The following is a 26,017-nucleotide window of genomic DNA, read 5'->3' as shown; positions in this document are numbered from 1 at the left end:
TGTACTACCCTGTCTATGGGATGGTGTATATACAAGATCCCTTGCTGCTAAACGAAAAGAGTAGCCCATGAAGTGGCGACAGCGGGTTTCCTCTCTCAATATATGTGTGATCCTTAACCATATGTCTGACACCATATAACCGTAAATAAAATGTGTTGAGTGCGTCGTTAAATAAAACTTCTTTTTTCCTAATGAAAAAAAAAGAGGTACGAATATATTTAAGGGGTAGTGTCCCCTGGTCCCCTCTTGAATCCGCCTCAGGCAACACCCATTCTGATCAAGCATACGGTCTTTACTTCTGTGATACATCGTACCTTAGAACATGCTCACTGCATGCCGGTTACAATCAACCGACAGAGCCATGTAATTTCTGCACAGAAGTAGTTGTGTTAGGGATCTAATATACTAGTATTTCTGAAGACTTTCAAACAATTTTGTAGCAGATTTGATTGGGCTGTATATCCCTGCATGACGCTGCATCACTGACGTATATCCTAGTTTTATCTTGTACATGGTTCTTACTGTGTTGGTTGAAAACGTTGTATACAGCAGACTTGGCTGTGCACGGAAAATATACCACATTTAGAGCCGGACATGCTTAACGTTCGCGAACACCTGACATCACCACTGGTTAAAAATTTCGTCATGTAAGTGGATGATGTTTGTGTTTGCCACCTATTATGGTATACTGTAATAATCATCATACGTGATGATATATTTTAGAAAGCATGATAACTGATGGCCAAACTTACTCGTTTTAAAATTGTGTTGTATATATGTATCCATGCATGCTATATGTATGTATGTATGGTATGGTATGGTATATTATGTTATGTTATGGTATGTTATAGTATAGTATGTTATAGTATGTTATGGTGTGGTAGGGTATGGTGTGCGGTGGTGTGGTGTGGTGTGGTGTGGTGTGGCGTGGTATGGTATTGTTTGGTATGATATGGTATAGTATGGTATGGTGTGTATATATGTATTGCTGTATGGATATCTATATACTGTATGTATGTCAGGTTTGATTATTACATATATAGATATTAACGCACTGACGCAAAGGATAATTAAATCCTTTCTGGCCTCACAAATTGTCTCATGCCGTTACTAGGACTCGAACCTGTGGCACCGAATCGCCCGCAACTTGCAGACTTGCCACGATGCGTTCTGAGCTATGTATGTATGTATGTATGTATGTATGCATGCATTATAAAGTCATTCCTGGCTTGGTTTAGCATGGTGTGGCACCATGCCTCAGTAGCCTTCAGAAAACACTCAGAAAATGTTTTATTAATTTTGCGATTCATTTATTAAAACAAGTACATTATTTATAGTTATCTTTATTTTTAGTAATATTTTGTCTTTTGTGAACATAATATTGTCCTGAAAATGATTAAAATGCCCCAAAAGTGTTTAGTCTACCAAACGTGTGTTGTGTGTGCTTGCGCGCGCGTGTGTGTTCTATTTATAATTGTTTATTTATTACATAAATACTTTATTGTGCTAGTATTTGTTGACGTTAAAACCACCACCCTGTCGTCTCTACATTAAAACCGCCACCCTGTCGTCTCTACATTAAATTCGAAAATAAAAAGGAAGTGAAATAATGACAATATAAAACTGCATCCTGTTTGGTGACGTTCGTCGTCTTATCACAGCAGCTGATCTGGAATCGATTCCCGTCGTTCGGCCCATTGGCCTATCTCTCGTTCCAGCCAGTGCACCACGACTGGTATATCAAATACCGTGGTATGTACTATTCTAGCTGTGGGAGGTTACATATAAAAGATCCCTTGCTACTAATGAAAAGAATTGGTGGGTTTCCTCTCTAAAACTATGTATAAGAATTGCCAAATGTTTGACATTCAGTAAGCCAATCTGATTTAGTGCTTTCGTTAAACAAAACATACTTTAACTTTTTTTTTGTCTTGATGTTGTTGTCTTTTTAGAAGAATGTTCCGCCCGTAATTCCCCCCATATTGTGCGATCCCGATTCTGCCCAATGCTAGGCGACGTGATGGCGTCGTGTTTTGGGACGTGTGCCGACTCGAGGGCCGGCTATTACCAGTCACGTGAGGAACGCAAACTCGCCGAGCACAAAGACAAACAGCTGACCAAGCTCCTGCAGAAATACCACAAACAAGACTTGAAGCGACTCAAACTCTTACTCCTAGGTACGTGCTTTCCTGCAAATCAAGGGAGTATTTCTGGGATAATTTCAGTTCTGTTACAGTTCTCTTTTTTCACTTTTGACTTTAATTATATGTACATAATGGTCAGAAAAAGAAATAACAAAACATTAAACTAATTAATTAGTCTAGTAGTACATTTATTGTGTGTGTGAGTGTGTGTGTGTGTGTGTGTGTGTGTGTGTGTGTGTGTGTGTGTGTGTGTGGTTTGTGTATTGTTTGATGTGTATGCGTGGTGTGCGCCTGTGTGGTATGATGGTGGATATATGATGTGGTATACACACACACATACGTTTTTTGTTTTCTTTAAAGAACTGTCTTCTCACTCTCACATAATCCTTAATTGGCACATTCTAAAACAAATCGTTTATGTACACAAGAAACGAAAATTAAACTTTAATAACACGTTTTTAACTTTCATACATAGATTTTATAATAATGTAATATGTAATAATATTAATATGTTCAATAATTTGCATATACATGTATGTTCTTCGTCAAAACAACAATGCAACTATTTGACTTAAGTGGGGTTTGTTTTCTTTTCTCTTTTTTTTCTTTCTTTTTTGTTTGAGAGGAATGAGAGAGGGTGGATGTTTGTCTATTTGGTTGTTTGTTTGTGTTTTGTTTGTATATTTGTTATAACTAATGCTATGAAATGTAAAAGTAAGTGGGTTTAAAACCAAAATTTCCATTTATCACAAAATTATTATCATCTGATTATATCAATGACATATGACGTAAACATATCAATGACGTAAACATATCACGGATGTAATACCACTATATGTATTGGTACTGCTAGCGCCACTCTATATACAATGGATCTGCACTAGCTGGATGGGCATTTCTACAGTCGAGACGAGCACGAAAAGTGTCTTGCAAAATAGTAATTATTTCCCGATGAGGATTTTTTGCTTTTAAATTGTTTATTAAATTTGAAATTCTTCTTCATTTATTGTATAAATATATACCCTCGTATTTTCCTTCCATATTTTTTTTTGTTATATATATATATATATATATATTAAAAGAAAGCATCCATAGATAAGTGTTATTGGTTGCTGGCATGTAAGACACAAAAGGATTAGGCACAAGTTATCCAACATATGAAGCCCTCCCCTAATTATAAATATAACAATAGCAATATCGGTAACTACAACTATTATGATTATTATTAAAACATTCAAAACAAAGTAAATATAAGCAAAATAAATAAATAATGTAAGTGAAAGTGGAAGAGGAAAGAAGACAAGGGAAATACAATATATTTAATTTCTCTTCAGACAGACTTTGTTAACAGACAGGTCATAGACAGGTACTGCCCAGCTCGTGTTGATTTAACCAGACATTTCTCGTCAGACAGACTTTGTTAACAGACAGGTCATAGACAGGTCCTGCCCAGCTCGTGTTGATTTAACCAGACATTTTTCTTTATCAAACCTCAATGGACGTGTACGAGTTTACAAGTTACATAAACTAAAAATCTTATAAGATTCACTTTAAACCTTACACAGTTTCCGTTCACAATTTTCTCGTGGTAACTAGTATGTGTGGGGGAGAGAAGTAGCCCAGGGGAGAGAAGTAGCCCAGTGGTAAAGCGCTCGTTGGTCCATGGGGCTATTTCTTGTTTCAGCCGTGGTATGTAATATCTTGTCTGTGGAATAATGCTCATAGAGACGGGAACCGGGACAGACATGCTCGAAACCTTACTGGTATAGGATCCGCTCCACTCCGCATATAAAAGATCCCTGGCTACTAATGGAATCATGTAGCTGGTTTCCTCTCTAAAACTATATGTCAGAATTACCAAATTGTTAACATCCAATAGCCGATGATTAATAAATGTCATCTAGTGGTGTCGTTCAACAAAACAAACTTTAACTTGTTCCTTTCACAATTTGCTTGTGGTAACTAATGCGTGTGTGTGTGTGTGTGTGTGTGTGTGTGTGTGTGTGTACATTGTTATATTGTCTAATTTGGAACATTAAAGCATAAACACTGTGTGAATAAGCATTATATAAAGTTCTGCATCTGTTATACAACCATGGCTTGTTAAAACAGGTATCCATTGGACATTGGTGTACCGTACCGTCACACTCGACGTCAAATGCCAAGCTTAACTTTGAGACAATTAGAAGTATGTCCTCTAATTTGTCCATAATAAAGACTGTTCCAATTTGTAAAAGTCGATAATAGTTTACAATAACTTGTTGCTATTGCGTAAGCTAATGCGTTTGTTTGTCTAGGGATCAATATAAACGTCTTGGAGCCGACCGACCTCTGTGGTATGCTGGTTAAGCTGTCGACTTGGAGAATAATTAACGAGCTACCAGGAAATACGAATTATCTGTCCCGAGTGAATGAATCTCGTAAACCCGAGCCTCGTAGCTAATGAATGAATGAATGTTTAACGACACCCTAGCGCACACACACAATATTCGGCTATTGGGCTTTAAACAAAAGTACGTATAAGATGATCAACATCAATTTAAATTTTCAAACTTATTAACAAAAATAGTACAGACATCCATGAAAAAGTGACATTTTTCAAAATAATATTAAATAAATAATTTTGGCGGATAGCTGCCAACTTTAACTCTGCAACTTTAAAGCTTATTAAATTTCCGTTTCTATGAAGCCTTCTTTGAAACAACTCACTTCTTGCACATAACCGTGTTGTAACACGTATCATACAAATCTCTTCATGTTATGTTTTGTGTTAAGTTATTCCGTCACGTAGATTTCCCTGTGATAACGACACTGGGCAAGTCAGTGTCGAATATGCTAGGCTACTTTCAGGGGAGTTAGATTTCACTCTTAAGCTTATGGCCTTGAAAGGCCTATAGAACAGAATAGTTCTGGATATTGAAGTCTCGATATCATAGCTCCCAGTCTGAGGGCATTCGCGTACAACATTGTTGGATTTGCATGAATACAGTTTTATTTATAAATACTAGACGATAATGTCTAGGCTAGAATTCGAACACATGGTCTTTGGCATAGTGCACCGTTATATTACGTGCTACAATGATGCGCTTAGATCGTAATTCGTTGTAATCGTCATCCAACAAGACGTAATTTAAGCTTTATAATTACTGTTGGAGATCGGTTGGGATTTCACCATCAATCACCGGTTATAATCGGCTGCCAGCACACGATCAATTTTAGATTACACAATCGGTTAGACACGTACTAAATAATTCAATTATAAGAAGCATGCATGTGTGGCATGTGCACCTACAAATGGCTAAGTTTATCTTTATTTAATATCTTTTCTCTGTATGTACTCGTGCAAACAATGAATGAATGAATGTTTGTTTAACGACACCCCAGCACAAGAATACATATCGGCTATTGGGTGTCACAAATGGTAAGTATATGGAAATATTAACAAACCCCAGCGTACTTAAATCAATTTTATCATCAAAACTGGAGGAAGAATTACAGTTAACATTTCCCAAACACAATCGATTAAGGATTCTTATAATCGATCATCACTTTGGTAGAGCCAAACCGATCAATTTTCGATTATAATCGATCAGTGGAATATCATTACTTATAACCCATGATTTGAATCGATCAGTGGAATATCATTACTTATAACCCATGATTTGAATCGATCATTGGAATATCATTACTTATAACCCATGATTTGAATCGATCAGTGGAATATCATTACTTATAACCCATGATTTGAATCGATCATTGGAATATCATTACTTATAGCCCATGATTTGAATCGATCATTGGAATATCATTACTTATAACCCATGATTTGAATCGATCAGTGGAATATCATTACTTATAACCCATGATTTGAATCGATCAGTGGAATATCATTACTTATAACCCATGATTTGAATCGATCATTGGAATATCATTACTTATAACCCATGATTTGAATCGATTCTTACGAAATGAGACTAAAATAATCAATGACCCAATTAGATATAATGGCAATGTTGATGGAATGACTCGACTATGATCGAAATAACAATTATGACATCGAAATTACATCATTGTCATTACTGTTCTGATACTTGCGATGTTTGCAGTGACGCGGCGCACCTTATATTAGAATCTGGCAGATACGATCAGTAGACATTCTCGAAACAACCTTTTATAGTTAGTTGATCAGAAAACAAAAAGAAAAAAAACTATGATCTATTCAAAAGGATTATTTATTTATTTATTTATTTATATTTATTTTATTTATTTATTTATTTATTTATTTATTTATATTCAATATATTCCTTATTAATATTTAGTCATTCATTCATTTATTTAGTCATAATTATATTTATTTATTTATTTATTTATTTATTATATTCATTATTTATTTATTTATTATTTATTTATTTATTTATTATTTATTTATATCCATTATTCATTTATTATTTATTTATATTCGTTATTTATTTATTTATTTATATTCAATGTACTCGTTATTTATATATATTTATATTCTTTTAAAAAATTAATTTATTTAAGATGGGCGCTTTAAATTGTTTAAAAATTGTATTGACTGTCCACAGTTACACCCTGAGCCACGTTGACCGTATAAACATGCTTTAGACTGATATGCTATCAAGCCCTATCACTTACTGATGGATCTAATGCTATTTCTAGCCAGTTCGTGTCGCCATGTGAAGAGTAGTGATAATCTGTTATCAGGTCAAAACAAGCAACCGCATCTTGCTTCGAAACACGGTCCTGCAAGCACCCCGGTTAGTGTTTTATTACTACGCTGTGTTGCTATTTTGGGCTGGTGTGTTATTCAAAGCTGCGACCTTCAAGTTTGTTTTGTTTAACGACACCACTAGAGCACATTGATTTACTAATCATCGGCTACTGGATGTCAAACATTTGATAATTTTGACATACCGTTTTAGAGAGGAAACCCGCTACATTTTTCCATTAGTAGCAAGGGATCTCTTATATGCACCATCCCACAGACAGGATAGTACATACCACGGCCTTTGATATGCCAGTCGTGGTGCACTGGATGGAACGAGAAATAGCCCAATGGGCCCATCGACGGGAATAGATTCCAAACCGACCGCGCATCAAGCGAGCGCTTTACCACCGGCCACCCCTATTAAAGTTTAAAGCTGGTTTGTTTGTTTGTTTGTTTGGTTGGGTTTTTGTTTTGTTTTTTAAAACCACTAGAGTACATTGATTTTATTAATCATCGGCTATTGGATGTCGAACATTTGGTATTTCTGACTCAGTCATAGAGAGGAAACCCGCTACAGTTTTCAACTACAGTAGTAGCAATGGATCTTTTATATGCACCATACCACAGACACAGGATAGCACTTTCTGAAAGGTATTTTTTTCTTCATATACATGTACTATTAAATTCAATCAAACTTAACTTATAATATCCATGAAGACTCTAGGAACAAAATTTAACCTATAAAAACACAATCTCTAAATGTTTTATCACTGTGCATATTCCAATCTTTTTCTTTTTTTTCATCTCAACCAGTGCCCCACGACTGGTATATCAAATTGCATATAAAAGAACTTATTATCTTTGTGGGTTCTAACCTTAATGTATGACTTCAGTACAACTATAATAAATTGTATTGAGTGGTGCGTCATCAAATAACAATTTTTTCTCCTAATCGTCGTCAGAACTACTAAAATATAGAACCGCTATGCGTGTGCAGGAATTTTAGCAGGGGACGGGAGGGGGGAGGGGGGGAGGGGGTGTCTAGACTGGTGAACGAAGTTTATTTGGAGTTGGGGGTCGAGTATGTATTGAAAAGAAAAAAGAAAATGTGCTTGAGCAGCAGTGAGTTCGACCCACGAATCCTCTCTCCTGCACTTGTGCCTGCTGTCTCCACAAACACAGCTGTAGCCGTTTCATTGTCGTGTTCAGTGACGGCGGTCAACGCTAAAATTCACGATTTTGTAATCAGATCTAAGAGTAGTTTGACTCTTCTACATAATAATTCTTGGGTTATAAAACTCCAAACGGGCAACTGATCACTGTCTGAAAATGGGTAATTTTGCTATCAAGATGCCAAGAAATTGCGTATAAAGCTACCCAAATAATAATAATAAAAACAAAAACATTCTTGGGTTATAATACTATGCATAATAATCCTTAAAAAGTTATGATAGTTTTAAAATGGCTAATTTTGCAATTCAGATGCCAAGAAACCACGTTTAGAGCTATTCTATATTAAGATTGCCACGGGGGAGCCCCCGGACCCCACTAGACGTCTCGGACCCTGGTCACTGCCGCCTCCCCCTTCCCACTTAACCGGTGAGGTCTAGTGTGTTTAAGGTCATCTAAATGTAAAATGATCCTTAAAATAGTTTGGCTAATAGTCGATAACAATGGCTAATTTTGCTATTCAGATGCTAATAAAAGGCGTTTAATGCCATCCAATTTTTTTTTTAATTTCATCTAAATAAAAACATTCTTGGGTTATATTACATATGCAAAAATAATCCTTAAAATAGTTTTAAACTGGGTAGCGTTAAAAACCATTCAAATTGGGGTTTTTTTTTCACAGGGGAGCATGCTGAATAACGACCATGACCATTCCCCCTCCCCTCTTACGTACAAAAACGCTCCGAAGGTCTTGAATAGTGTTTAAAAACTAGGATGGGTCACTTTAATACTTTGTAATGCAAAACAGTGAAATAGTGCAGCGCTTCAGACTGTATTCCCCAAGCCCACTTACTCAGCCGTCCGAGCACTAGACGGACACTTGGACGGTTATAATCGCTCTCTGAGTCAGAATTCATTAACTAAAAGTAATTTAGAATTGCTGCCTACCACCGGGTAGCCAAAGATTCTCGCTCTAATACAATAATAATCTTATGGCTGACGTTAAATACCATTGCATTGATGATTTTTGAGTTCGTCGATAACAAATATTTCAAATAGTAGCCATTAATACATACTCTACAGGAAGAAACCCGACAACATCAACTTTCAACAATGTTCCGGTTAAATACGTAGGTGCTGACAGGTTTCTTACTGTGGTGTGTGTATTACTGATTAATATGTGAAATATTTGTATATTATCCAGCTGGTTTCTTCCTGTAGTGTGTGTATTAGTGATTAATATGTGAAATATTTGTATATTATCCAGCTGGTTTCTTCCTGTAGTGTGTGTATTGGTGATTAATATGTGAAATATTTGTATATTATCCAGCTGGTTTCTTCCTGTGGTGTGTGTATTGGTGATTAATATGTGAAATATTTGTATATTATCCAGCTGGTTTCTTCCTGTGGTGTGTGTATTGGTGATTAATATGTGAAATATTTGTATATTATCCAGCTGGTTTCTTCCTGTAGTGTGTGTATTGGTGATTAATATGTGAAATATTTGTATATTATCCAGCTGGTTTCTTCCTGTGGTGTGTGTATTGGTGATTAATATGTGAAATATTTGTATATTATCCAACTGGTTTCTTCCTGTGGTTTGTGTATTGGTGATTAATATGTGAAATATTTGTATATTATCCAGCTGGTTTCTTCCTGTAGTGTGTGTATTGGTGATTAATATGTGAAATATTTGTATATTATCCAGCTGGTTTCTTCCTGTGGTGTGTGTATTGGTGATTAATATGTGAAATATTTGTATATTATCCAGCTGGTTTCTTCCTGTGGTGTGTGTATTGGTGATTAATATGTGAAATATTTGTATATTATCCAACTGGTTTCTTCCTGTGGTTTGTGTATTGGTGATTAATATGTGAAATATTTGTATATTATCCAGCTGGTTTCTTCCTGTAGTGTGTGTATTGGTGATTAATATGTGAAATATTTGTATATTATCCAGCTGGTTTCTTCCTGTAGTGTGTGTATTGGTGATTACTATGTCCAATATTTGTATATTATCCAACTGGAAAATAAAGGTATTTAACGAAGGAAGGAAATGTTTTATTTAACGACGCACTCAACACATTTTATTTACGGTTTTATGGCGTCGGATATATGGTTAAGGACCACACATATATAGAGAGAGGAAACCCGCTGTCGCCACTTCATGGGCTACTATTTTCGATTAGCAGCAAGGGATCTTTTATATGCACTATCCCACAGACAGGAAAATACATATCACGGCCTTTGTTACACCGGTTGTGGAGCACTGGCTGGAACGTGAAATAGCCCAATGGTTCCACCGACAGGAGTCGATCCTAGATAGATCGATCGCGCATCAGTCGAGCGTTGTTGTACCATTGAGCAACGTCCCGCCCCTAAACCTATTTAATGTCAAAGAGAAGATTCTTATTGTATTAGAGTAGGAATCGTTGTCTACCCGGTGGTAGGCAGACATTCCGTATTACTTTTAGTTCATTAATTCTCACTTGCTGGACCCATTGGGCTATTTCTTGTCCCACCCAGTGTACCACGACTGGTATATCAAAGGCCGTGGCACATGCTATTCTGTCTGTGGGATGGTGCATATAAATAAATCCCTTGCTACTAATGAAAGAATCCTGCCCTGGACGGAGGAACCGGCCCTGGCCGACACCTGCGCCCATGACAGGCGTGCGCTACAACAGCTTGTTCTGAATGTGCGCGTTAAACCCTATGACATAAGCGGACCTGACCTAATGGGACAATGTAGGCTACCAAATGTTTGACATTCAATGACCGATGATTAAAAACAATCATTGTGTACTAGTGGTGTCGTTAAACAAAACAAATTTTAACTTTTCAACAAATTACTTAATGACTTTTCTAATCATAATCATGAAATGCTGATTTCTTTTTGTAGGAACTGGTGAGTCTGGGAAAAGTACCATCACCAAACAGATGAAAATTATTCATATTAACGGATTCGACCAAGCGTAAGTTGAAAATATACAGATAAATTAATTAAGCACCCATAGAAAAATAAACGACATTGGTTTAACATTAGAATGGCCCACATGCGTATGAGCTCCCTATTACTACTACTACTAACTACTACTACTACTACTACTACTACTAACTACTACTAACTACTACTAACTACTATTACTAACTACTACTACTACTAACTACTACTATTACTACTACTACTACAACTAACTACTACTACTAATACTAACTACCACTACTACCACTACTACCACTACCACTACTACTACTACTAACTACTACTAACTAATATCACTACTACTACTACAACTAAATACTACTACTACTACTACTAACTACTATTACTACTACAACTAACTACTACTACTACCACTACTGCCACTACTACCACTACCACTACTACTACTATTACTACTACTACTAACTACTACTACTATTAACTACCAGTACTACCACTACTACCACTATTAACTACCACTACTACCACTACTACTACCACTACTACTACTACTACTACTACTAACTACTACTACTACTACTAACTACTACTACCACTAGCACTACCACTACTACTACAACTACTAACTACTACTACTATTACTACTACTACTACCACTACATATACCACGACTTCTACTACTACTACTATTACTACTACTATTACTACTACTACTATTACTACTACTATTACTACTACTACTAACTACTACTACTATTAATACTACTACTACTACTATTACTACTACTACTACTACTACATATACCACTACTTCTACTACTACTACTATTAATACTACTATTACTACTACTACTAACTACTACTACTATTACTACTGCTAACTACTACTACTACTATTACTACTACTACTACTACTACATATACCACTACTTCTACTACTACTACTATTACTACTACTATTACTACTACTACTAACTACTACTACTATTACTACTACTACTACTACTACTACTACTATTACTACTACTACTACTACTACTACTACTACAAATACCACTACTTCTGCTACTACTACTACTTCTACTATTACTTTTTCTACTACTACTACTACTACTACTACTACTACTACTACTACTAATGCCATTACTACTACTACTCTCTCACTAACCACTAATAATTAACAACTAACCCCCCTGCCGTGGACAGACAGCCCAGATAGCTCAAGTGTGTATCCAGGACAGCGTGACTGAACCTTAAATGAATATAAGCACAACAATAAGTGCACTGAAATAAGAGACATCTACTTCGCTGGATGGTGGAAAGATGAACGAGTCAACATCGCTACAGGAAAGGAAATCTTTTATTTAACGACGCTCTCAACACATTTTTATTTACGGTTATATGACGTCGGACATATGGTTAAGGACCACACAGATATTGAGAGAAACCCGCTGTCGCCACGTCGTGGGCTACTCTTTTCGATTAGCAGCAAGGGATCTTTTATATGCACCATCCCACAGACAGGATAGCACATACCACGGGCTTTGATATACCAGTCGTGGTGCACTGGCTGGAAGGAGAAATAGCCCAATGGGCCCACCGACGGGTAGTATTCGCATTCATGGGTATCAGTTTGATTGACAATTGCATATCGTATTTTTAGCCTTCCTTATAATCGGTTGACGGTGATGTAAATAATATATCATGATGCGAATCGTGATAGGAAAAATCCATATATTTGCTAATACCCAGCCTTAGTAGCGCGGTAGTTCTGGGTGAGATGTTGATGTGTGGTATCTCGTATCCTATTCTACAGTGTACATTCCAAAAGTAGGAGTGCTAGTAGTTTCACGAGGCTAACCACGTGACTTAATCAGACGCCAATTTAGGACATGTTGCTGTCAGCCTCCGCTCCTATGCTTTTAACGAATGTATAATACAGATAATAATATATGAGTGGCCGTTAGATTTCTGACTTTGCTGCATTGTAAGATGTTTCCGACTAATAAAATCTTTCTACGATTAAACTTAGATATTAAATATATTTTCTTGTTTAGAATATCAGTGTCTGTATATTCAATGTGTTTCTGGTCGTCTTATTATTTGTAAGAAGCCCAAACTGGATTGTGTCTTCAAATAATTTCGTACGTACTAAAAAAGTATATTTTAGGAAATAAAATGAAATTTAACGAAGCACAAATATTAGAACGATCAGAAACACGTTTAATATACAGCCACTAATATTTTATGCAGAAAAATATATTTGATATGTAATTAAAGTCGTTAAAAAGACTCTGTTAGTCGATAACATCTTAAAAATTGCAGAAAAGTCAGGAATGTCCCTTTAAAATTGATCTAACGAGCGAAAGCGAGTTTGATACGTTTTTAAACAACGAGTTGTGAGATAAATGATATCTGTCGGACACAAATGTATTATTCTATTTCTTACATATCCCAAAAAAATCCCTATGTTTGAAGCATATTTTAACATCTTTTTCGACTAAAAGTTATTTACAGCCCTTACGCTTGTAGCTAACTTACGCGTCACAGACAAATGATTGTCAGGTTAACTATACGTCACAGTGTAATCGATTTCGACCGTGCTGCTTTTTCATTGGATGTATGGCACTGGTGACCTGGTCATCACCTAGGAGCAGCCAGTCGTGTCTTGAAATTGTTAACACACACATACATGTGTAAACAACTATGTGTTATTAAAAATAACGCATGCTGTTCTCACCAACGGGTGTGTAAGAAACTCGATTTATCATATGGTGTGTTTTTCGAGTGAGTGGATGTAATATCCCGGTGGGCTGGAGACGTATTGTATGTGACAGGTTATCATCTACATATATAGTGCATGCTAGTGGCACCTCTCCATAGGAAATACTGCATCCGCCCATGTGAGCAGCCAGCTTGCTTGTCACGTTCACCAAAGCTAGACACTATCAGCACTTGTAAATTGCAGTTGATGTCCATGCCAAATAAGATTCAAGCACGTTACCCTGGGCAAACGTATCATCTGTAGCAATCTCGGCTATCTTCATGTTAATGGTTAGTGATGTTTCGATGTTGTGAGAGAGAAATCGGTGTATTACAGCCCAACCACTCACCTCATGGACAGTGCAGACTCGCCGGTATTGGCAAGTGAGACCCGCCCCTTTTCCAAGACTGGTTACTTGTTTATTGCTATTGCCGTCCGAGGTTTTAATTAGGAGATAACTATCATTATATGTGCAGGACGAACTTTCTGAACATTTTAATGCATTTAACATATTATATGAGATTTCTATTTGTATGTTGACGTATGCTGATGATATTGTTTTTTTGTTTGTTTGTTTGTTTGTTTTTTCAAATTCCAAAAAGGAATTACAGACATTGCTTTGACAAATTGAGTTCTTAATAGTAATAAATGGGAAATAGAAGTTAACACCAGTCTAGCCAAAATATGTGGTTGATACTTTTAGAAGAAAATCACTCCATATCTTTAGCTTTAAATATACGTTGTTGATACTTTTAATTATTTAGGTAGTACATTTAGTTAATAGTTACACTGGTAATTTTAAGACAGCATGTAGTGTTAGCGGAACAGGCCACGAAAAATACTATCTCTCTATTATATTTTTTATTATTATTTTTTTTTTTTTTTTTTTTTTTTTTTTTTGTATAGTTTCTCTTTGTCCGTTCCAATGAATATTAGCACAGAGTTGTATGGGGTTTTCTTAAAATATAAAATCGCCTAGATTCTTACCTATATTTCTGTATGGTTCCGACGTAGTTAGCATAAATATTATTACAGACTTGGTGGGAAAATTGAACTTAAGTACTGCAAGACTATTTTAAATACAAAAGTTAGACCATCAAATGCTGGTGTTTTTGCAGAAATAGGACGAATACCGGTTTCTGTTGTATGTAAACAAAGAATTCTGTTGGATTGGTTAAAAATCGTGCATAACGAAATCTCTATGGTGTATTATATGTACTGATCTCCATGATGTATTATATGTACTGATCTCCATGGTGTATTATATGTACTGATCTCTATGGTGTATTATATGTGCTGATCTCTATGGTGTATTATATGTACTGATCTCCATGGTGTATTATATGTACTGATCTCTATGGTGTATTATATGTGCTGATCTCTATGGTGTATTATATGTGCTGATCTCTATGGTGTATTATATGTACTGATCTCTATGGTGTATTATATGTATTGATCTCTATGGTGTATTATATGTGCTGATCTTTAACACTTAAAATGAATTCCAGGGGCGGGATTTAGCTCAGTCGGTTGAGCGCTCGCCTGGGGTGTTCGTATCGCAGGATCGAACCACCTCGATGAATCCATTCAACTCACTGGGGTTTTCTCGTTCCAACTAGTGCACTACAACTGGTCAAAGGCCGTGGTATGTACTTTCCTGTTTGCGAGAAAGTACATATAAAAGATCCATTGCTGCTAATGGAAACAACTGTAGTGGGTTTCCTCTGATGACTACGAGTCAGAATTACGAAATGTTTGACATCCAATAGCCGATTATTCATTAATCAGTGTGCTCTAGTGGTGTCGTCAAACAAAACAAACTTTAACTTTTTAAAAATTACTTTCAGTACTTTCAAAATACGTTAGCGATGTCATCTGCATTCTTATGTCTATCAATCTACTGCTATTACAAACAAGATTTTATATATATACTGAACAAAATAAGAAACTTCCGCTAACTTTGCTTGAACATAACTTGATGAAAACAAACCGGGGGAATAATTGTTATATATGCGTTTAAAGAGTGTTCCACGATGCATTGTTTGGTGCAAAAATCATGGCCATAGGTTAACAGAAACTGGGAGAAATTTTGGTAGGAGTTTAAAAAAAAAACCCATTTAATAACGGTTATGACCACCCCTTGAATTGACCACTGCAGTGCATCGCAGGCGCATAGAATTGACTAAAGTGTTGATTTCTGCCTGTGGAATATTGTTCCATTCCTGAATGAGCGCTTGACGAAGTTCGTTGACGTTAGCGGGTGGGTTGGGACGACACCTCAATCGTCTGTCCAGACTATCCCAGACATGCTCGATGGGATTGAGATCAGGACTTTTAGCGGGCCAGTCATCCATGAAATCAATGTTATTAGTCTTAAGAAAATTTACAGTGTCTCTAGCTGTATGAGAGGTGGCATTAACATGCTGAAAAATCGAGATGTTGGCGTGGTTATGGAACAGAGGAATGACGTGATGAGCGAGAATGTCATCGCGGTAACGTTGAGCATTTAAATTGCCATCAGTGACGACTAGTGGTGAACGATAACCATGGGCAATGGCTGCCCAGACAATGACAGAACCCCCACCCCCGAAACGATCTCGTTCAAGAACACAACAGTCAGCACAGTGTTCATTTCTCCTACGGTAGACGCGCACCCTGCCATCACCACGTTGTAAATAAAATCTGGATTCATCCGAAAAAAGAACGATATTCCAGCGTCGCCGTATCCAACGGGTGTGTACACGTGCCCAATTAAGACGATTTAGACGATGACGTTGCGTTAAAACGCATCCGACGTAAGGACGTCGTCCATGTAAACCGTTCTCCTGCAGACGATTACGAACAGTTTGCCCATTGATTCGGTTATTATGAAGCCCAGGTTTGTTAGCAGCAGTAGCAGTGGCAGTTTGGAATCGATTGCGCAAATGCGTGTTCATGATATAGCGGTCTTGACCACGCGTTGTAACACGCGGACGTCCACGATGTGGCAAGTCGTTGGTGCTTCCTGTCGTTCGAAATCTTACGCGAAGATTTCGTATTGCTCGACCAAAACTCCCAACATGCCTTGCAATGTCTTCTGTCGACATGCCAGCATCAAGCATGCCAATCGCCCGTTCGCGTAAATTATTGGGTATTCTTGGCATACTAAAAATGCTACAATGTAAAAAACTTTAATTTAAAAAAAAAACATTTGAAGCGTTTTCGTTCACTTGACAACATTGTCAGTAAGACAAGTAAAACAAATTGACCGAATACTACACGGGACATGTCGAACCATGCATGCACGTGCAAATTGAATTGCACGTTGTCGACGATTAACAGTGCAAAAATAATCGATAAAATTCATGAATCCTGATAATACAGCTCAAGGCTAATACTACCCATATAATTTCATTACACAATAAATTCTTTAACACAACAAATACTATATGTACAAATCGGAAGTTTCTTTTTTTGTTCAGTATATATATATATTGAGGTTTTGTATTTCATTGCTTAATTTTAGATGTGATGTGTTAAATATTAATATTTATATTGAAAAAAAACACGAAAAAAACAACATAATTTTAAAAATTTGTATTTGAAAATATTCAAGACAACAAAGAAAGAAGTGTTTTATTTAACGACGCACTCAACACATTTTATTTACGGTTATATGGCGTCAGACATATGGTTAAGGACCACACAGATTTTGAGAGGAAACCCGCTGTCGCCACTACATGGGCTACTCTTCCGATTAGCAACAAGGGATCTTTTATTTGCGCTTCCCACAGGCAGGATAGCACAAACCATGGCCTTTGTTGAACCAGTTATGGATCACTGGTCGGTGCAAGTGGTTTACACCTACCCATTGAGCCTTGCGGAGCACTCACTCAGGGTTTTGAGTCAGTATCTGGATTAAAAATCCCATGCCTCGACTGGGATCCGAACCCAGTACCTACCAGCCTGTAGACCGATGGCCTGCCACGACGCCACCGAGGCCGGTCAAGACAACAATGCATGTGTCCAGTGTAAAATATTAATACTATAAAGAATGAGTATGACGTTTTGCTTAGATGCCCATCTTAAAAAAGATATAAAAACTATGTCTTTAAATACAAAATACTATTACCAAGCTTTTCAAGGTGTTATCATTAAAATCCAAACATGAGGTAATACATTTAGTTATTCTATACTTTTTATACCATTTCATATTGTGGCCATTTCATATTGTGAGCACAGTTGTCACAGTCAAAGTGATTGACTGATTGATTGGCGTTGCTGTCAGCATCACACACGTGACGTCAAACAAACATTTATAAACACCGTTTAGGTTATAACATTTTAAGAAAGACGCAATTAATTTGCTTCAGAAACTTCTACGTAAATAGTTTCTTGGGGAATCCCCATAATTTCCAGCACGTCGTTGATGGTGCTGTAACTGGATTTGATTAGCCAATTAAATTTAGTGTTATATGCATAAAATTAGAATTACCCTTTAATATACTGGTTACTTGTTTAATAATTCTAATCCGCCTTTAAATACGTGTAGTGGGTGTCAGTGGGGAGTCATGCGCCCCTCATCGGCCAGTAGAAGTAATCACGTGCTAAAGGTTATTAATATATATTTTAGTGAAAGAATTGCCAAGAAAGAAGATATTAAGCGAAATATCAAAGACTCAATTCTTGTGAGTATAATTGTTGTACTGTTGAATTATCCTGATAATGATAATAATAATAATAATAATAATTATAATAATAATTATTATTATTATGATTATTGTTGTAATTAAATGTTTATTATATTGTTGTTCTCGTGAATTATACTATTATTTTCTCTCCTTGTATAACAACTACTACTAGCGGTGTTATATACTTATAATGAACAATGAACATCATTACTAAATCTTCAATGATAATAAGACGTTACTTTCTCTATGTGTGGTGGTTATTAAAACACTGACTCATCCATCACCTACCACCCCCACCCCCGTTCCTTTTAGTCTTCCACTCACTAACGTGGTCATTTAGTGGAGCAACTTTTATTCTTTCTTTCCTTTCGTTTTGTTTATGAATATATTATATCCTTTTTAATTTTATTTTAATTCAAGGAATTCTAGCTATTTCTGTTTCTTATTCATTGAAATAAAAGCAATTCATTTTATTATTTTTGAAGCATCGTGTGCGTTTACAAATACGTTTTTGTTTAATTTCGTATTTTAAAACAGCGTTCTAATTTTGTACTATTATTGTGTACTATATGCAGTATTTTGGCGTTTGTTTAAATTCTACTAATTTCTCTTTAAACTATTCGCACTAGGCTGTTGTAGTGGCCATGCAGTATCTTGGACTTTCTCTGCAGAACCCAAATTTGAAAGGAAGTGTCGATTACATAATACAGGCGGCAGAAAACGAAACCATTGATGATGTAAGTGACTTTCACTTCACCCGTACCGGCTTTTATCACCTACGTTTCTAGACTCCCATAATAGCACCATTCCCCAAAGGCTATGTTGTTTTTTATTCCCAATTGTGGAGTAAAATATCCCCAATCTGAATGTAAATAATTTCCATTTTTAATAATTATATAAAGATATATTTTTAAAATGATACGTAACACTTGGCAAACAACCCTTCTCATAATGCAAAATCGATATATATTAACTTTAATAAATACAAGTACATGTATAGTATTACTATTTTGAATTCTATCTTAGCTTAATGAGATGCTTTTGAATTGAAACTGAAAATTCCCATTTGTTTTGTAAAACGACGCTAAAGTTCCCAAAGTCAAAGACATGGGTGTCAAGTCAAAGTTGAGAAATAAAACCGTGCTGTATTTCAATTATAGTCAGGGTCACCTCAGAAGTGCAAAATTCGGGCAGCTATTCGGGTCCTTAATAATTTCAAATGTTTTATTCAGTTTTAAAGTTACAGTTTCTACAGTGAAACTCCTCCAAACCTGGCACCCATGGGACCAAGTAAAATGTCCTGTATTAAGAGGTAACCGGTTTAGAGAAGTTCTAATCTATACTGATATTTAAAAAAGGACTCTGTTTTGAGGGAATTCCGGTTTAAGGGGGGGTCCGGTTTAGAGGGTGTCACTGTATTATTATTCATTTGGAACAGTAATATTTTTTACCGCCGCACGCTATTGATAGGTGTTCTTTTGCTACAGTTATCAATGTAGGTGCCATAAAAATGTATTATATTTTATTTTAACACTAAAAACCGGGGAACTAGGCACTGTTTTATACAAAATATCTTAAATACAGAGCGGAAAACGTTTATGCTGTTTAAAAGTTTGTACTATTTAACAACGCAACTAGAGCTCATTGATGTATTAATCATTGTATATCAAACATCAAACCAGTATTGCCATCAACATGCGTTTGTCAAACTGTCAGGGCCGTAGTTAGCGGGGGGAGGGAGGGGGGCAAGGGGGCAGTTGCCTCCCCAGAAAAAAAATCTGGAAAAAATTATAGAAACTTAAAGCAAATTCTCTTCTTAACCGTTTAAGGAGTTTTAGACTATTAACTACTCAGTTCCCCCCCCCCCCCCCCCCAACAAAAAAAGCCTAGCTACGGCCCTGTATGTCTTTAAATATGGATCTTTAAATTGCTGTCTACATGTTTGTGGCGCTATTTTCTAGCCCGTCACACGGCGGTACACAACATTTTATGATGGCTACTGATTTAAACAGTCCTGCTTGGTTTCTCCATGGTGATTACCTACATGTTAAACCCAAACTGTCCACGGAAATTAACACTTTGACAACTATGACGTACAAGTTAATTGTGCGAGCGAATACCTTTTAGGTAAAACAAATAAACAAACAATAAGAAGACGTTTCAGTTTCTTTCAAACTAGTTTTTGAGAATATCCCACTCGTGTTTGGTAAATATAATTTACTTACAACTCGTCAAAATAAAGTTAAAAGTTAAAGGGTGTTTTGTTTAAGGTCACCACAAGAGCACATTGATTTATTAAATGAATGAATGTTAAACACTTAGTTTTGTTGTATAGTCTTAGAGAGGAAACCCGCTACATGTTTCCACTAGTAGCAATGGATATTATATATGTACCATCCCTCAGACAGGATAGCACATACCACGGCCTTTGATATACCAGTCGTGGTGCACTGGTTGGTACGAGAAGTAGCCCAATTGGCCCACTGACAGGGATCGATCCCACACCGACCACGCATCTGGGGAACGGTTCACCATTGGGCTACGTCCCAACTAATGTATCATTCGTTTGTTAGATAAAAGCTTTCCTATGTGTTTACGTTGTTTAATTTAGGAGTTCCTAAAACACGCCGAGAGGTTGTGGCCTGATGGAGGAGTCCAAGAGAGCTTCAACAGATCTCACGAATATCAGCTTATAGACTGTGCATTCTAGTGAGTTATATATATTCAACACATCTCACGAATATCAGCTTATAGACTGTGCATTCTAGTGAGTGATATATATTCAACACATCTCACGAATATCAGCTTATAGACTGTGCATTCTAGTGAGTTGTATATATTCAACACATCTCACGAATATCAGCTTATAGACTGTGCATTCTAGTGAGTGATATATATTCCACACATCTCACGAATATCAGCTTCTAGACTGTGCATTCTAGTGAGTGATATATATTCAACATATCTCACGAATATCAGCTTATAGACTGTGCATTCTAGTGAGTTGTATATATTCCACACATCTCACGAATATCAGCTTATAGACTGTGCATTCTAGTGAGTTGTATATATTCAACACATCTCACGAATATCAGCTTATAGACTATGCATTCTAGTGAGTTATATATATTCAACACATCTCACGAATATCAACCTATAGACTGTGCTTTCTAGTGAATTATATTATTTCAACAGATCTCACGAATATCAACTTATATTCTGTGGTTTCTAGTGAATGATATATTTTCAACAGATCTCACGAATATAAGCTTATATAAAGTGCTTTTTAGTAAGTTATATTATTTCAACTAGTCTCACGAATATCAGCTTATAGGCTGTGTTTCTACTGAGCTACGTCGTTTCAAATGGTCTCAGGAATATCAGCATAAATACTGTGCTTTCTAGTAAGATATGTAGTTTCAACAGATCTCACGAATATCAGCTTATATAGAATGCTTTCTAGTATATATATATATATATATTATATCTCTCTCTCTCTCTCTCTCTCTCTCTCTCTCATATATATATATATATATATATACTTAACTCCAAAAGAAACGCGAATACGTAGATTGGAGGTTTTGAGTGCACTCATTGAAATACGTCCCAAAGTTCTTAAAATAATCGTTTCTATGAAAAACTTAAACAATTCGTAAAGATGAGATTTCATGTTATTGGCATGTTAAAAATCGAGGTCGCATTGTCATTTGAAATGTCAAGGCCATGGCGCTTCTTCAATGGCGTCACATGCCACTCAAACATGTCCACTAATAGCGGGTGTGTCCGCCATTGCTGGCCATGACCGCCGCACACCTCCTACCCATGGAGAGGAAGAGGTTCCTGATGAAGGCCCTGGGCACGTTGTTGTAGGTGTCACGACGTCCTGGCGGAGCTCTTGGTTCATCATGCGCTGAACCTCGTCCCACAAGTGCTCGATGGGGTTCAGATCCGGGCTTAAAGCTGGCCAGTCCATTGTGACGATGTTGTGCTGTGCCAGGAATGCCTGGGTGGCCCGTGCCGTGTGTGGCCTAAACCATCTGACGGTGACCCGCGAAAAAAGGCACCACCACAGGCGTGAGCACTATGTAGCGCTGTGCTGTGACGCCCCTGCCGCGTCCTCGGCCGTTGTTGTCGAAGATGACAGGTTGTACACGACGTCCCCAGGATATGGCACCCCACAGCATGACGGAAGGCCCTCCCCAACGGTCCCTCTCCATAACACACGCATCTGTGAAGCGCTCACCTCGCCTCCACACCCTCATACGACCGTCGGCCCTATCTAAGCAGTAGCGGCTTTCGTCGGAGAAGACGATGTTCTGCCACTGTCGGTTCCGCCACTGTCGATGCAGAACAGCCCAGTTGTGTCGTGCAAGGCGGTGTCGCTGTGTGAGACGTTGTCCAATGTACGGTCGACGACAGTTCAGATGGATGGCGATCAGACGACGTCGTACCGTGGTGTAGGAAACGGGGCGGTTGTGGGTTCCCACTGTCTGCCGGACTGTTGTGGTGGCTGGTACGAACCGATCACGCATGTGAGTTCGGACGATGTAACGGTCCTGGCGCTGTGACGTCACTCTGGGACGGCCGCTACGTGGACGGTCGACGACGTTGTTGTTCTGTAGAAATCGGTCTATGAGACGGTAGATTGTCGAGACATGGACACCGAAAGCACGTGCAACCTGCCTGGCATCCATTCCGGCCTCCAAATTCCCCAAAGCTCTATGTCTGGAATCAGCGTTAAGTCGTGGCATCGTTGTATCGCTACTCGTAAAATGAGTTGAACATTGCTGTCTGGCGTTTCTTTTATACCCAGGCCTGGTAGTGTTTCACGTGCAATTCGCATCTTTCATGATCCACCCGTTTTGCATTCCAGATCGATTTTGGTCGTCAATTTCAGCACGTGCGTGACGTCACACTGTACTCGTTTTTTTTCATGCGTTATGTGGAATTGGATACGCTGACAAGATGGCTATTGGTCAACTTAATCGATTTGTACATAGTTTATTCAAATGTGGGTTTTTTAATATTTTAAAATTTTCGCGTTTCTTTTGGAGTTAAGTATATATATATATATATATATATATATATATATATATATATATATATATATATATATATATATATATATATATATATAAATAAATAGATAGATAGATAGATAGATAGATAGATAGATATTTTTATGTATTTATTATCAGCACCCTAATGTTAAAATATAAAATAAATCACATTTTGTTTGCAGTTTCCTTGACAAGATAGCTGATATTCGACAGCCTGATTACATTCCATCCGACCAGGTAGGTTCACATTACTCTCGCTGCGGGGAGGTTGGGGATGGGTGGGTAGGTATCTGGCTCGCATACGATGATTGGGTCGAATGAGTGAACTCCTAGGATGACCTACTGTATCCAAGTCCCATAGGACTGGTCTATAAAACGTCGTGGTATGTGCTGTTCTGTCTGTGTGGGAAATGTGTCAGACTATTTCACATCCAGTGCTAGTAATAGCCGATGGTTAATTAACAAATGTGTATCGGTAGTGTCGTTAACATTTTGCTGTTTGTTTTTGTTTAACGACACCACTAGAGCACATTGATTTATTAATCATCGACTATTCGATGTCAAACATTTCGTAATTTTGACATATAGTCTTAGAGAGGAAACCCGCTACATGTTTCAATTAGTAGCAAGAGATCGTTCATATGCACCATCTCACAGACAAAATAACACATACCACTGGCTGAAACAAAAAATAGCCCAATGGGCCCATCCACGGTGATCGATCCCTGACCGACCGCGTATCAAGCGAGTGCTTTACCACTGGGCTACGTCTCACCCCTTGCCGTTAAAGTCGCAGCTGACTAGTTTCAAGCTCTAAATAGGTACACTAAGTTTGGTTAATCTACAAAACCGTACCAAATATCAAAAATGCATTTCAATGTACTAGGATGACTATAACCACTTCGAATGTACGGAAACGGATAATTAAAACAATAAAATCTATAGTCCGTTCCACAGCGAATGTACGGAAACGGATAATTAAAACAATAAAATCTATAGTCCGTTCCACAGCGAATGCTTTTTTCATGCTATGAAATTTACTAGTAGTTAATTATTTCGGGGCCAATTGTTTTCCTAATTGCAAAAAAAGAAGTATATTTTTGTTATTTCCGAAACACTTTTACTTTTCTTCTTACGTCAAACCAAACTGAAATTATTTACTCTTTTTTTTTTTCTTTTTTTTTTGTAGAAGGATGGGATAGACTATAAGTAATGTCAAATTTCAGTTGTCAAATTTAAAAAAAAAAATAATAATAATAATGATAATAATAATAATAATAATATACGTCGTAGTGTTTATAAAATAGGGTCTATGACTTTAAAGAAAAGCAACATTCAGCGCTGGGTGCAGTTCAGAAAGTGGCAGTCCTCCTCAGTTCACAAAGTAGCAGTCCTCATCAGTTCACAAAGTGGCAGTCCTCAGTTCACAAAGTGGTAGTCCTCCTCAGTTCACAAAGTGGTAGTCCTCCTCAGTTCACAAAGTGGCGTCTGAAGAATGGAGTGGTCGTGTACCACATTCGCACGGGTCGTACGTGTTAAAGTAACAGACCATAGATCTTAAACAAACACTAGGACGTATTGTTCACTATTAGAGCCATTTTAATAATTGAAATCAAACATTACTTATATTTTATTGTTTAGATTATCCATTTCCATATATCTGAAGTGTTTCTAGTCATGTTGATTTTTCTAATACCATGAAATACATTTTTCATATTTTCAAAAAGGCACGTGCCTCTGATAAGTAAAGATATTGAGACGAGCTCTAGTCTAAGAGTATTTCCCGTTTTCAACGTCACAGATCCTTGTTTCAATATATTATAACTTTACCCAAAAGTGTTGCAGGTAGTTCTATACCAAATAACGTCCAGCTGGGTCACAGTTCGAGATGCACTCAACTTTTGATAGAGCAGTTAATACCACAAGTTCTGTGATTGGTAATAAATGTGACGATATTGGTTGTAAAAAATCTTTAGTTTCATCTGGGCAAAACATGTATGCAATTTTATTTCATCTAGTACCACTGTGTCAAGTAGCCTTGTGCTTGAACCATGTATGGGTACCTATAAACAAGTTTGAGTGTGGTAGTATTTATATCCGTGGTGTATATGTTGATTGGTACGCTGCATGTTGGAGTTTTAGCCACATGTGTTACTATTATCGTCTATGAGATTTGATTTAGTGGTATACACCCTACAGTTTTGCAGATTAACCAAATTTAGTGTTCATTTTCAAGAGTTAAATTTAGGGTCTGCGAGTTTAAAGAAACTATTCCCAGGAGACAACATTTCAAAATGTTAGGTGACTGAGGTCAGTTCACTTGCTTTTTACTTAGGTGACCGATTGCTGGGTTACATAAATTGCATTTGCTTAAAGAATCAATGACCTCAAACATCGTTATTGGTTTAACTCGGGGGCTGGACGTGGACCAGTGGTGAAGTTGTCGCCTGATGTGCGGTCGGTCTAGGATCGATCCCCGTCGGCGGGCTCATTGGGGTATTACTCGTTCTAGGCAGTGCACCACGACTGGTAT

At 37.1% G+C, this 26,017-nt stretch overlaps 1 protein-coding gene across 1 annotated transcript in view; it reads left to right on the top strand.

Moving 5' to 3' along the window:
- The window catches only part of LOC121385547 (guanine nucleotide-binding protein G(s) subunit alpha-like), a 53,804-nt gene that overhangs the window by 2,503 nt on the left and 25,284 nt on the right, over positions 1-26,017 (top strand). Inside the window, exons 2-7 of the mRNA XM_041516259.1 lie at positions 1,953-2,177; positions 10,946-11,018; positions 18,367-18,421; positions 19,054-19,161; positions 21,036-21,133; positions 23,667-23,721. Of these exons, the coding sequence (XP_041372193.1) occupies positions 2,006-2,177; positions 10,946-11,018; positions 18,367-18,421; positions 19,054-19,161; positions 21,036-21,133; positions 23,667-23,721 (561 nt within the window). The 5' untranslated portion in view covers positions 1,953-2,005. The remainder of the gene's footprint in view (positions 1-1,952; positions 2,178-10,945; positions 11,019-18,366; positions 18,422-19,053; positions 19,162-21,035; positions 21,134-23,666; positions 23,722-26,017) is intronic.

This window comes from Gigantopelta aegis, chromosome 11 (assembly GCF_016097555.1).
Source record: "Gigantopelta aegis isolate Gae_Host chromosome 11, Gae_host_genome, whole genome shotgun sequence".
Classification (NCBI taxonomy): Eukaryota; Metazoa; Mollusca; class Gastropoda; order Neomphalida; family Peltospiridae; genus Gigantopelta; species Gigantopelta aegis.
Note: the sequence above shows the minus strand (reverse complement) of the source record. Positions and strands in the feature narration are given on the sequence as shown.